Source organism: Oryzias latipes, chromosome 12 (assembly GCF_002234675.1).
Source record: "Oryzias latipes chromosome 12, ASM223467v1".
In the NCBI taxonomy this organism is placed as follows: domain Eukaryota; kingdom Metazoa; phylum Chordata; class Actinopteri; order Beloniformes; family Adrianichthyidae; genus Oryzias; species Oryzias latipes.
In genome coordinates, this window is record NC_019870.2 from 9985310 (window position 1) to 9999329 (window position 14020).

General features: G+C 39.7%; 1 protein-coding gene across 4 annotated transcripts; it reads right to left on the bottom strand.

Annotated features, from left to right (window-relative positions):
• Positions 1-1022: 1022 nt before the first annotated feature.
• On the bottom strand, positions 1023-14020 carry znf532 (zinc finger protein 532). Of its 4 annotated transcripts, none has more exons than XM_023960905.1 (11): positions 13810-14020; positions 13067-13394; positions 11883-11939; positions 6501-8823; positions 5522-5643; positions 4607-4783; positions 4090-4252; positions 3676-3981; positions 3369-3481; positions 3070-3199; positions 1023-2804 (listed from the first exon to the last, which is right to left on the bottom strand). In XM_023960905.1, exons 4-11 carry the CDS (start codon positions 8796-8798, stop codon positions 2301-2303), a joined length of 3813 nt encoding a protein of 1270 aa, XP_023816673.1. In that variant the 5' UTR covers positions 8799-8823; positions 11883-11939; positions 13067-13394; positions 13810-14020; the 3' UTR covers positions 1023-2300. The 4 variants fall into 4 exon arrangements, with proteins under 4 accessions (XP_023816673.1, XP_020563258.1, XP_011479980.1 ...); XM_020707599.2 differs by having other exon boundaries at positions 5522-5703; positions 13810-14019; XM_011481678.3 differs by lacking the exon at positions 11883-11939 and having other exon boundaries at positions 5522-5703; positions 13810-14019.

The following is a 14020-nucleotide window of genomic DNA, read 5'->3' on the forward strand; positions in this document are numbered from 1 at the left end:
CAAGTCTTACACGAGTTCTCTAACTTTCATACTTTAAATGGTTTTGTTTGCTTATAAAATGACACAAAAACGATGTTTGTCTTTAGAAAGTAGAAAATTAAAAGGTTTATTATTGGTCATCTTCCTCCCTAAAACAACCCCAAAAAGTACACAGATAATAAAAAAAACGTTATTTTCTTTTATTTTTTGTTAAACATTTAAGAATAGGTTGTTTTAGTTTGGATTTTACCAATTTGTTTTTACATTTCAATATTACACTTTTTGAAAAAAGCATGCAGCATACTAACATCAGCACGGATATTTTACTTTCCAAAATGCGACGTGCTCCTCATCCATGTGACCACTAGAGGGAGACGTTCTCTAAGATATTTTCTTGAGTTCAGGACAGAGAACAGTGACCTGAGAGGAGTGACATTGTAACCCTTGTGTTTTCCTAGGCACTTTAACAGTGGGAGTTGGGTCATCTAGACCCACTAGACTAGACAGTGCTCTGAACCTTTTTTCTTCAATGATTTGTGACCGTCACTGGTGTCCATGAATTACATGAGATCTTTCCACCTTTATCCACCTTTGTCATGGTAGGGAGAACACGTCAATGTGAGGGTGGGGTCATCTAAGATAGCACAAGGGGTTAAGTACTTGAGTTTTGTATAAAGATTACTTTAGGCCTAATCTTTCTTCCTCATTTTTTTGCTTTTTAGTACAAAAAACTTGTTTTTTAGTTTTACAAACAGGTTTTGTATGTTTTTGTCCATTGAAGTTGCAATTGCATTCATGTTTTGGGGTCAACATCGTCCTTGCAGACCTTTTTACTTTGAATGATTTATTGCAATATGACTATTAAAAAAACAGTTTGGCCACACAAAAACAGGATATTTCACTATTTCTTCACTATTTTTATAGCTAAAAATAGTGTGAAAGAACTAAATATTATATAAGTTTGAAACTTGTATTGAGTTTTGTGGTTTAAAAATGTAATTAATCAATGACTGATAGCAAAAAGAACATAACAGACAAACAAAAAAAGATTTGGAAACACGGAGGAGCTGATGCCGTGTGTGCAGCAGACATCACTTCTGACATGTTTCACCCTTTATTGACAATAAAAACAACTTTGTACACAAATGTCAGAAATGCTATAAAAATAATAAAATAGAATATAGCCAGCAGCAAGACACATTCTGACAGAGACACTTCACAGATTGCTTCACACATGCTGTTTTACCGCGCTGGGCTTTGTAGACATGGTGGAAGGGAAAAAAATAAAAATAAAATGCAAACACAAAGTTTCTTAGCAACAGCAATGGAAAACCACATCTTTATTTCAACTGTGAATAGTTCAGCTTCACAGCCAAATTTTACATTCAAAGAATTTTCATTGCATTTTACTCTCTTTCAAAACTGCACCAGTGAGTCTAAAAAGACAAAGATATAAGTTGAATACAAATGAAAAGGTTATTGTTGGTTCTGAACGTGATCATCTATATTTGTATTATTACTCTGCTTTAGTAAAAACATTTGTTAATATTCACTAAATCATAGTCAAGTGCTTTTTGTCCTTGTTTCTTGAACATTAACTTACATAAACTTTTGTTGTGGTTTGTAATTTAAAAAACAGCTGCCATTTACAGTATATTAAGACAATGACAATACATTTGTTAAAAAAAAAAAAGAAAGAAAAGACATGTTTTAAAAATGTTGGCCCATATGCTTCTTGTTTAAAGACACAGCGACACGATCATCTATGAACATTTGCAGATGATTTTGATATAAGGGAACTTTCAACGCTGCACGGATTGTCAAGAGATGTTTTGATTTTTTTTTTAATTTGCTTTTTTTTGTTGATTATTGCAGGAATTTTATTCTGGTATTTCAAGAGGAATTCTCAGGGAATCATTCTGTAAAATTGTAGCGTTTGAATCCCAAATGGAAAGTGTCGAAACTTGAACCTCCTCCACATTGATGCATCTATATTTCTACTTCAAGTAGACATTCACTCGACATTAGCAGCACTGTAACTTAGCGATTACTGCCCACTGTAGAAGGATTAAACCTATTATGACAATAGTTTCAGTGAGAGTACGTCGTTGGAAATAAAACAAATGTGCTCTTTTACAAAAAGCTCCACTCATAGTCTATAGAAACATTTCTATCTGTACAAAACCCATCTGTTTACTGAGCTTAAAGACATTTGAAGGACCTTTTATATGGACTTTTTTTGCACACACTTTGTTGTACACATCTAATATATTTACAGCACAGTGACCCATATGTTTGTTGTAGTTTTGGAATGTATAAAGTCATTTTTCTGCTGCACTCAGTGTCTTTGATTTGATGAAGGCCATCCCATGTGTCCTCATGTGAGTATTCAGGTGCCCCTCCGTTTCAAACATCTTGCCGCACACTTTACATTTCGTATTTGGTGTCCCGTCTTTGTTCTCATTTGCAACATCTAGCTGGTTTTCTCTTTGACTCTCTTCATCCTCTTTGCCCCGTCCGCTGTACCGGCCCAGACCCTGCGGCTCCTTCAATCGATGGACGATGAAGAGATGTCGGGCCAGCGAGCGGCTGGATGTGTAGCACAAGCCGCACTCTTGACACTGATACGAGGAGCCATCCGACTTGTGCTGGGGTATGTGTTTGTGGAAAGCAGCGATGTCCTCCGTGGTGAAGCTGCAGACGGCACATTTGTGAAGTTTGATGATGTTCACCTTTAGCCTCTTCAGTGGCTTCAACCCAGAGTCCCTGGAGGTCAAGCCTGGAGACCCCTTATCCTCCTCAGACTTCCGTTTTGGGCTTTTCTTCTGAGAAAGAAAACAGTTAACAGTTAGTGCTGGGATGCAAAACACAAGATAAACAAGAAAAAACAGAAAAAAATCTATTTTTAAAGCACTAAAACCCACAAAAACAGATTTGGAGCAACAAGATTTTTTTTCAGGGATTTCATTTTTTATTGCTTTTGTTTTTTTCAAACTAACAAGTTTTATTTTTTGCAATGCTATTTTTAGTTTTGCCATCATTTTTTCCATAAAAAAAAGTTCCTGATTGAATGAAATTGTGATAGAATACCATGTCTTTGTCAGGTTCAGCCTCCGCTTTATTGCTGTTTTCTTCCTGGTGTTTCACTGTGTGCATCAGCTGAATGTGTTGATCCAGCAACACTCTTTTAGTGAACGGCTGGCTCAGAGCTGGACAATGCCTGTGAAAGATTAAAAAATTACTAATTATTACAAAATGATTTTTATTATAATTGTCTTACAAATCTACATACTTTGATCTATGTTTGTGAGACTTTATGCTGCGATTCATTTGTCTTATATTGAATGTGACTCAGGGTTGATGGATATTTTCTGAGCGTGTGCACTCACGGGCAGGTGTAGACCTTTCGCAGTCCCTTGTGTTTGAGCCGATTGTGTCTGCAGAGGCTGTGAGAAGAGCTGAAAGACTTGTCACACTGTCTGCATGGATGTTTTTTCATTATCTGGAAGTCAAGACAGCAACAAAAAAGGAATCTTAATATGCATTTTCTTGCATCTGTGCCATGACAGATGCAAGAACAGTAACACAGCTTTGTTTTTTATCCTTAGACTTCTAACCAGAGTTTTATTTTTCATGAAACAAATATTGTCTGATCAATTCTAAGTTTTTATCATGATATCAGGGTCAGACTTTCACCTTGCCATGCTCCCGCCTCATGTGTGTCAGAAAGAGCTCCCTGGAGTTGAAAAGACTCTTGCACTCTCCACATGTGTATCCCGGGCTGAGAGGGCTTCTCATATCTGCTGTACATTTGATGCTGGTCTTCCTCATCAGTGAAGCTGAAGACTTCTTTTCTCTTTTGTCTTGACTGTTGCCAGGGCTTCCATCTTTCTTGTTAGGATGGGGGTTGTTGCTGTTGGAATTAGTGGGCTTGATGCCGAGAGGGAGGTTGATGCCCAGGTTTGGAGGACCCTCAACGGTCTTCAGGGTTCCATGGGTGGACTGAAATCAGCATTCATAGGGGGAATTTCAATTTCCGGCATGACCAAATCAACTTTAAATTTCAAGAAAAGAGTTTTGAGTGCTCTGAAGCACTTTCTTGAAGCTCACCTTGATGTGATCCAGCATGAGCTGCTTTTGAGCGTAGTGTATTGAGCAGTCCGGGCATTTGAACACGGACACTTTGTGGTTGATGACATGCTGGTCGAAGTGTGCGTAGAGCAAAGACTGCAGCGTGAACACCGTGTCACACATGGAACATTTATAGATCACTCTGGAGGACAAAAAAATAAAAGAGTCATATGTTTTACAGACAAAATCAGAATGTTATCATTGTTACTTTTTTTTTTTCAAAAGCTGCATGTGCAAAGTGAAAGCAGCATGTAAAGACCAGCTGCTTGAATGTAAAAGGCAAACGTGTGGAAAAACAAATCCAAGTAAAGCTACCGTGTCTAAAGTTTTCAAATCCGCCTATTGATTGGAAACAAGGGTTGAATTTTGACACAAAAAGAAATTAGACATTGGTATTAGTTTACACCAGTGGGCTTAGATGAAACCAGCTGGTTGAGTCATGATGTAAGTCCATTTTTATCTGTTAATAAGAACCCAGTTGCAAATAAAGACCTACTTGGGCTCCCCTGCCTTCACTCCGGGATGCTGAGTGTATGCATGTGAGTGGGTTCCAGGTGCAGACTTAAAGGCCATTGGGCAGAGAGGACATTTGTAGAAGATCTCACAGTGACTGTTCTGGATGTGGGACTTGAGAGTGGCAACATCAGCGAAGATCACGCTACAGTGGACACAGCTAGGGAGGAAAAGCATAAAGACAGGCTTAGAAATCCTAGAAATGTTAGAAAATAGACCACAAGTCACTTTAAGAAGTACATTTTAGGAAATTATCGATAAAAAAATCCTGTTATCTCTCTAAAAGATAAGTCTAAGTTTGCAAAAACGTCAGTGATAAATTAATTTCAGATATTCTGTTCATGCAATATGGATTTTTTTAATAAAGGAAAAGTGCAAGATAAAAAAAAGGGTTTTATTTAAAAAAACAACAAATGATTGAAAAAATGTTTAAAAATGTGTTATCTGCATGTCTTTGTTTTAATGATCTTAGCAAATAAATATGTCAGCCCCACCTTGAAGTTACAAACCTCCTTTCACTGTTTCATTAAGATTGCTGCAAAATAGTTAGATGCATTTGCAAGAACCTCTGAAAGGATGTGAGCTTTAAAGATTGATATTTTGAGTGATTCAGAACAAAAATGGACTGTATTTTTTCTCATTTGCCTCTTCATGCAGGATGCTGCAATGAAATGGGACTGGCATGTTGAAGCAAATATAATATCAAAGCTAAATAACTATAATTAAAATGACATTTTAAGTGGTACCTTGCAGGAAAATTGAGGCAAAAAAACATTTAAGTGTGATACATTTTACGATAGAACATCTCAATTTTAGTAAATAAATACTCTTAAGCATTGGAATAGATCTTGGAATTCCTTGCTTTTGCTGTTAAGGTTTTTGGGTGAGGTGGACTCACCGGTAGCCAACTCGGCGGGTGTAATGCAAGCAGTTCTTGGTGACGTGAGACTGGAGGTGCAGGGAGCGACAGCTTGCGCCACACTCAGGGCAGATGTAAGGAGATTTGTGCTGGTGGATTCGCTGGTGTGACAAAAAGCTGCACTGATTCGGAAGAAGCATTTGGCAAATGGAGCATGTTTTCTAATTAAAAAATAAAGGGAAAAAAAGTCATTTTGTCATAGGAAAACCTGTTACATCTTATTGTTAAATAAAACAGCTAAATTAAAAATAACTTTCAGAAAATGTTATATTGGGGAAGAAATGTATAGCAAATCATGTTTTATTAGGTCATTTAGTATTGTAAAAATGATCAAAAGACTTAAAGGCTTCATGTTTCTGTTTCATTTATCAGTCATGCTTAAGTCGCCACTCAGAATCATCACAATGAAAGTAGGCGATAAAAAAAGCAATGAACTGCACTTGGTTAATCTTTTATTAATGATTATTATTAATAGGAAGAAGAACAAATATTTTCTTAAACACAAACCATTCTCTGCGGCAGGCTGGCGACCTGTCTATAGTGTACCCTGCCTTTGCCCTATAGCAGTCAATCTCCAGTGACCTCGTGACCCCGAAAGGGATACGGCGGGTTAAGAAAATGGATGGATGGACACTCCATAGGGTCATATCACTTATCCTTTTATTTCAGAACTGAGAAAGCCTTCCTCTTTAGTAATAAAAGATGAACCAAGTCCATTTGCTTTTTTTGAACTTTTTCAACTTGGACGAATGAGAACCTATGCAGAAATGTTCGCCATAATAACTTTAGGCCAACAAAAAAAAAAGGTTTATTTTGGGTAATCTTATTCTTTGTGCACTAAAGTACATTTTTATTTTTATCCCAAAAAATACGATGATTACACAATAAAAGCTTACATGAAAAAAAAAAAAGCTTTTACTTTCAAGTGTTTTCAAAGTAGAGTAATTTCCACTCTTACCTGACTGTTGGACTCTGACACTTGATAGTGCATTGCCAGAGAGTTGTCATCCTGGAATATTTCATTACACTCCAAGCATTTTAGGTTGTGCATGTACAGCTTTGATGCATCGTCCTCCAAGGGCATGGCTGCCACTGAAGGCCCACTGCATGGAGCTGAAATCACAGCAGCTTGGTTGTCACCAGCAGCCACCTTCCCTTGGATTTGACTGTCGGACGTTTGTGGATTTGAGGGAGAGGAAGAGGAGGAAATGGCTGCGGGTGATCTTGACAAACTCAGCGTGCTGATCATCTGGTCTGCAGGGATAGGTTTTAGGATTAGGTGTGAGCACTGCATGACAACCCCTTTGTCCTTGTGGCTTCTGGCGTGAGACAAGAGGCTACATTTGTTGAAGAAAACCAGGTTTTTGCCACAGTGGTTGCAGGTGACCTCAATTCGCACACTGCGTCGCTCGTAGTGCTGTGTCAGGCTCTTCTCCAGAGCAAATGAGTCTCCACACTCCAGACACTTATAGCCTCGTGAGGGTAGAGAGATACAAGCCAAGGTTGGTGGAGATAAGTTTGGGACATACATTGGAACAGGATTTATGCTACTCAGAACCTTATTGAAAGCATCCACAACAGAGCTCTGAGAACTTGTGAACACCTGAACCCTGGAGACTTTCTTTGAGACCTGGCCATTAATGCATGCCTGTTGTTTGACTTGCTGCGTTTGTTGTTGCTGATTTGATTTAGAGAAAAGGACCTTTGGAAGATCAGAGGAGGCAGAAGACACAGTCTGAGACAAAAGACTGATGTTACCAAGATGGACCGTCTTTGGCACAAGTTTGGCATTTGCCAGACTCGAAGCAGGTACCATAACAGTCTGCTGCTGGATAGCATTAGCAGCTTTCAAGATAGCGCTGCTTGCACTTTGCATGGAAGCTGCAGGGATCACTGTGGCTTTGACGGTGGTGTTGTTGGCTAGTTTAAGGTTTATAACTTGTGATCCAGCTGTTTTAACAGCTGAAACCGGCAGAAAAGCTGTTCCCACAGGCTTTATCGTCATCTGCTTTGTTATTTCAATTGAAGAGCCTCCACTTGAGGCTTTCACTGTGGTTGGAAGAGAAGGCCTTGTTGGTGATGAGAAGACAGCACCAGTGGATGGTATAACGCAGGAGTTTTCCTCTCCTCTTTTCAGACTTTCAGGATCAAGTTCTGGGAGAACTCTGGTGACTGTGCGCTTGATCTGCCCGGATGAGGTTTTGACTGTTCTTATCCTGACCTTTGGGATCACTGGGGTGCTGTCTGTGTTTGAGGAAGGGGAGCCTTTGCAGCTGTCCTCACTGGTGACACTAGAGGGGCTATCAGGCTGTTTTGGAAGTGGCTTCTTAGCCAACTCTAGACCTGACTTATGCTCTTGTAGTCTTTCTGTTGGTTTGGGATTTTTCATCTGGGCAGGTTCTTGCTGAGTTGCAGGAGAATTCAAAGTGTTGCAGTCTTCTGTAGTAGCCTTTTTGGCACTGAGTGCAGCTATGGCAGCAATACAAGAAGAAAGTTTTGAGGAGAATTTGGTTTTGACCTTTGGGATGCTGGATCCATCGAGTCCTGATGATTCTCTAGCATCTTGACACTCTTGAGTCTGAGGCTTAACAGCACTTCGGAGGTTTTCTCCACCTAGAAGTGACTGAGAATCGTCCTTGGATTTAGACCCTCTGGCAGTTACATTGTTGTTTTGATCAGGCTGTTCAGCTTTGTTTGCTTTTGGCTTGGAGGTGCTATCCACTAAGGATTTGTAATTTTGGTCCTCTGTTTTCAAAGCACAAGCTCCCGGCTTGTCCGTCAGGTCATCCACCTCAATCTTTTCATCATCATCAAACTCTTCTACACTGGAAATCGGGCTGAACTGATTAAAAGTGGAAGAAAGGCGATTAGCTTTAGGTCCTTGCTCCCTTGAGGGTTTCAGTCCATTCTTAGTGTAATGCGAAGCAGGTCCTGGAACATAACCATTATGAAGTCCATTGCCCACAGAACGTGTTTGGGAGTTGAAATGTCCATTCCTCCCTGTTCTGGATCCATCGCACTCAGTGGTGTCCTTGTTTCGTACGTTCTTCACAATGACACTAACCCCCCCATCATGTGCATTCGAGGAGTTGTGGGCCTCATCTTCACTGGCCATCACTGCACCACTGGGTTGCTTGGGATGTCCGTCCTGATCGTCTTGGTGGCCAGATTCAATGGCGACTTTGGGATCCACCATGTCGGGGATGTCAAAAGCCGCCAACAGGTCATCAAAGTCCGGCGTCTTCATATCTCCCATGTTCCTTTTTCTAATCAGTGGTCAGCTGTGCGGAAAAAAAAACATTTTAGAACTGGTAAGTAGTTATTCTCTTTTAAGTTTTTAACAAATGTGCCTGCAAATATATTTTAACTATTTCTTGACTTTTTCTTTCTTGGGCTTCATTTAATCAGGAAAAATGTTCCAATTTTATATTCCTGTATTCCTATATTCCTGTTTTATATTGTCATAGAAAATGTAAAGCATGACAAAAAAAACTACTTTGATGGATAGCAATTTTTAACAGAAAATTAATCTTGCTAAAGGCATTTTCTCCGCCAGGTCCACAGAATTTTTTTCTTTAGACTTTCTGCTTTGGAAAAGCTTATGTGAGCAATCAAATAACTTCTAAATGCAAGCTGTCTTTGTTTTTAAAGGAAGAAATCCAAGTGAACTCCAAGTGGTGTGGTTCAACAACAAGGTGAATGCACACAGTGGACCAAAAAGGAAGTGCTGAAAGCACTATCCACTTATCAGATAAAAAAAATTAAAGACGAGCTGTTTTTGGTGTTTTTAATGTGTTCTTGTGTAATATATCTTGTAATGGACAAATAATAAGAAAATCCAGGTTAAAATTGCATTTGTAAGTATTTCTTGATTCAAATATTTGTGAATCAGGAGCTGACGAAAAAAGGACATTTACAAAAAAAATGAATTAATCATAAATGAGATATTTCACATGGGTCGGTCCGAATGCATATGCCCCCGATGCCCACCCCCCCAGGCATCCCTCTCTCTTCTTCTCTTCTTTTCTTTTTCCTTTTCCAGACCAACAAAAGACTGTTACAGATATGAGTAAGATGAATAAAGTTTAGCATAAATTACAAAAGAGGTTTATTTAAATATACACCTAGTGTATCAAATGTTTCAAAACCCCTATTGTAACAGTAAAATCTGTCCAACACAAGAGGCTTTAAGCTCTCATCTGTCTGCTCAGCTGTTGGAAAGGACAAGTTTAAAATAAAAAATAAATAAATAAAAGAAAAAAAAATCATATTTGTGGCGTATGAGGGACTGTAAGCTAGCAGGAGAGAGAGTAAACAGCAAGCTCTTAGCAACAGAGAGGGGAATGGGGGATGGGCGTGCTCTGCTGCAACATTTTGCCCACAATTCAGAGGCAATTTTCTAATAAACTCCAGCTGCTCTGCAGAAACTATGTCCTAGCAAACGACAGGTCATTAGATTTTAGCTAAATACTGTATAATCATAATTAAAAGACCACTGGATACGCTTTTAGAGAAGATCAAAAAATGATCAGCATGGGACTTTAATAATGGCTCGTAGGATAAATGTACTTAAAAAACCATTAATGTCTTAATACATTTGGTGTGGTTTAAAGATAAAGGCATGTATCAGTGTGTAATAATCAGAGGCCTATTTTAATTTTTTTTAGTTATCAGAGGACTAGTTTAATTTTTTTAGTTAATTTTCTATGACTTGTTTTTTTTTTTTTTTTTAGTTCTCAAAACACTGGCAGGAAACGAGCAGCTGTTTTAACAGCAAGATGTTTCCAGGAAGTTTGGTCCACCCTCAAGAGCGCAGTGTGAAAATAAACAAAAATAAAGTACTGTTTTTCCCATTCAAGCTGATTCTGCTTTTCTATGGTGGTGTGTAAGTACTCAAAAAATGCAAGGCCTTTGTTGAACCTTTTTGCTATCCATTAACTTATTACTTTCACGACACCATAACATTTCTACATCTTTAAGGTCCTACTACCAACCTCTTTTGATCTATTTTAAAAGCATTCCCAGTGGTCTTTTATTGATTTTTATGCCGTTTTTAGCTAAAAGGAAGAAAAAAAAAGTTGTTTTCTAGGACACTGTTTCTGCAGACCAGTAGTGTAAATTCGCCTCTGAATTGCCTAGACTCATTTCCCATTATCCCTTTGTTTACAATCTTTCCTGCTAGCTTACAACCCCTCACAACCTCAAGTTAATATTACCAGTGCGACAAAAATGGCACTCGATATCAGAGCTATCCAGCTGTACAGTTTTGAGCCCGATTCCAGCTCAGCCCAGGAAAACAAAGATGTTCATAGATCTAGTTGTCTGCAAGTGGATCCATCAGAATGAAGCAGAGCAGGGGGCTTGTGGTCCGCTGGCTGTAGCACCTGTCACAACCACAGGCTTTTTCAAACATCAATCTTTTATCTGGTCCTTATTCCTTATTCAAAATAATTTGAAAAGATACTTGAAAAATACAAATTTATGATTAATTTTCTTTATACATGTCCTCCACCATCCAAACTGTTAAAGCACATTATGTAACCGCAACAATGATCGACTCAATCTACAGAAATAAAACTAATTAATCTATCACTGCATTTACATTCTCTGCTGATGATTTTATGATACATGTAACAATATTACATGAATATGAAAAGCAAACTAGTAGTTTATTTTCCTTTATATCAGTCAAGCATGCCTCATGCTTTTTATTTAAATATTTTACATTCAAGAATAGAAGAAATTACTTTTTTTTACTGTTGCTGCATTTAGCAGGTAATTGAGGTCTTGACTTACATAGTATGTTCTTTCAGTTTAGTCACATCTGTGTTGCTGCTCAGCCTCTATTTTTCCAAATGAACTAGTGCTCCTTCCTGGTTTAACTGCATGACAACCACCTCTGCCACATATAAAGCAGTATCAGTATATATTGAAACACAAAAGCTCCTAATTAATCCGGAGGACTGGTGTTTTATAATCATAAGATATTCATAATGGTAGAAGGAGACAGAATAGTTATGAAGGGGGGAGGGCAGGCAACAAATGCAGTGACGGTGGGGGGAAAAAAATGGCTGCTGAGCTGTGTGAAGCTGCAGCGAGAGGCCTGGTGGAAAGAACGACGGTCACAGCCATGACAGGCTGATGGAGGGGGGTAAATGAAGGTTTAATGCAGAAAAATATGACACTCACACAACACAGAAAGCCTCTGGACAACCACAGTTTGATGCACATGCACAGTTACCACCTGAAAGCTACACTTTGTGTTTAGGAGATGCGAATTTAAAGAAAAGTGTATGAAAAATAAAGATGGAGACATGCAAGCAATTCAGCAACTCCTCACCCTCTTGCTTCTTTCCCTCTCCAGCCTCTAGCAAAACCTTCTTTCTTTCCTTCCATCCTGCAACAGAGTCACAATGCTGCTAACCCACAATAGCCTTCCACCCCACCCTGCAAGAAAGAAAGAAAAAAAAAAAAAAGCTTCCCAACCGGGAAAAGGCCCAGAATATAGGGTCAAGTTACATCCAGGGATCTGGTGGTGGTGCTCCTGGTAAAAGCTGACTTTAGTCATTTTCTGTGCCACTTGCACAAGGATAAACAGTTCAAACAGAGATAAAACATGCTCCTTGTGTGTGTGTGTTTGTTTGTGTATGTTTATGTGTGTGAGGCAGACTAAGGAATTGTAGACTCCCAGACAGCCACATCCCTCCTGCCCTCGTTTCACCTCCTTGCTCCCCTCGCTAAAAGCGGAGCCTCAGAGCACCTCAGAGGCTATCTGGCTGTGGCGGCTACAGCCTGAGCCATGGAGGGCTGCAGTCTAGGCTATCGGTCGTATCCCTGCGGAGCACAGAGTCGGCATTGTTCCTGTCAGCCCTCAGTCTGCCTGAAACCGGTTTCAGCTGGTTCCGGTCATCCAGCATAAAGGCTTTTGCTGCAGCATGGCCACAGGAAGAAGCAGTGTTTCCCACTTCTCAGGAAGCACAGCTACATTTTTGCTGAAGCAGGAGCACATCGTCATTTAAGAAAATAACGATATTTTGTCACGGACGAGTGGGAGATTTGAAGGTATACCATAAAAATCTCGCTAAAAGGTAGATTAACATGAGTTTGATTGATTCTAGTAAGAAGAAAAAAAAGAAGAAGCATGAAAAGAATGTGCCATGAAACACAATTTAAACAAAATGACTTGAAATTGTTCTGGTGATGAGACCAAAAGTAACTAGTTTAGTGCAAAGTAAGGCTTAGTTTGATTCCTTGGCCTTTTTGTCAACCCCCTTGCACGTGTGCCTTTACCCCCTGTATGATTATAGCCTCCCCTATATGAAAACTTTTATGTGAACATTAAAGCTGTGACACAAACCAGGCATGCAAACACAAGGGACACAAGTCTGATCAAAGACAGACTATTTGTGCATTTCCTTCCCCAGATTACCCACATGCCACCTTGCCTCTACCTAAACCTCTACAGAGACACACATCAACAGAAACATGCACCCTCATGCATATAGAGAGATAAATATGGCATACCCTTGTCAGATTTTTCCATTCTGTGAGATAATCAGGGAGGGGGAAAAGGTCTTCCTTTCAAAGGCCTCAGCACCTGCCTTTAACAGCCCCAAACATCCCGGCCTCCATCTTCCTCCTCCCACCACCTCCCCCTTTTAGTCCCAGATTTTTTTTTTTCTAGTCCCAGTCCAGGCCTTGTTCTGTCCAGAAAGCCCTTCCGCCGTCACTATGGTCGTACATGAAGGGACGGATGGAGACAGGGGGCAGTGTTCAGCAGGCAAACCAGGCCTTTTGTTTGTGTCTTTGCAGCGGGGTGAGGGGACTCTCCACTCTGGCTCAGGAGCAGCAGCTGGTGCAGAGGAAGAGGAGAGAAAGGGAGGGAGACGAAGACAGGGGAGGTGGGGGAGATAGGGAGCACATGAAGGAAGAGGAAATAGACAAGAGTGATATGGGATTAAAGCTGTATTCTTTTCTGTTTAGGATGTAGGTGTGGCAAACTTTGGAAACCCAATTCCAGAATTTTCAGGGGCAACAACACTGCATGGATTTGCTGCCAACACCATATCCTTGAAATACCTGAGAAACCTGACATAAGCAGGAGAAATATGAGGATTTTCTGCAGTTGCTAAATGCTCTGCAGCTAAATGTTCTGCTTTCTTTGTCACACAAAAAATAACTAAACAGTGCTAACCCATACCCAGTACTTTGTAGTAGAGTATGCAAATGTAAAACTGGCAGACAAAATCGAATATTTTATAACCTACCTGGAAAACTGCAGACAGCCTGACTCTGTAATGCCTGCTACCAGTCCTTGATTCATCTTGGAGACCTATGAAGGAAACCAGCAATGCTGCAGGAAAGGCTAAGTCTGCATCATCATGCACAGAACCACATCAGGTTAACCCATCAAAGCTCTAAAAAGCATTTTATTCACTTCACGGGCTGTTTTGATTGAGTATATATGCTTATATGACA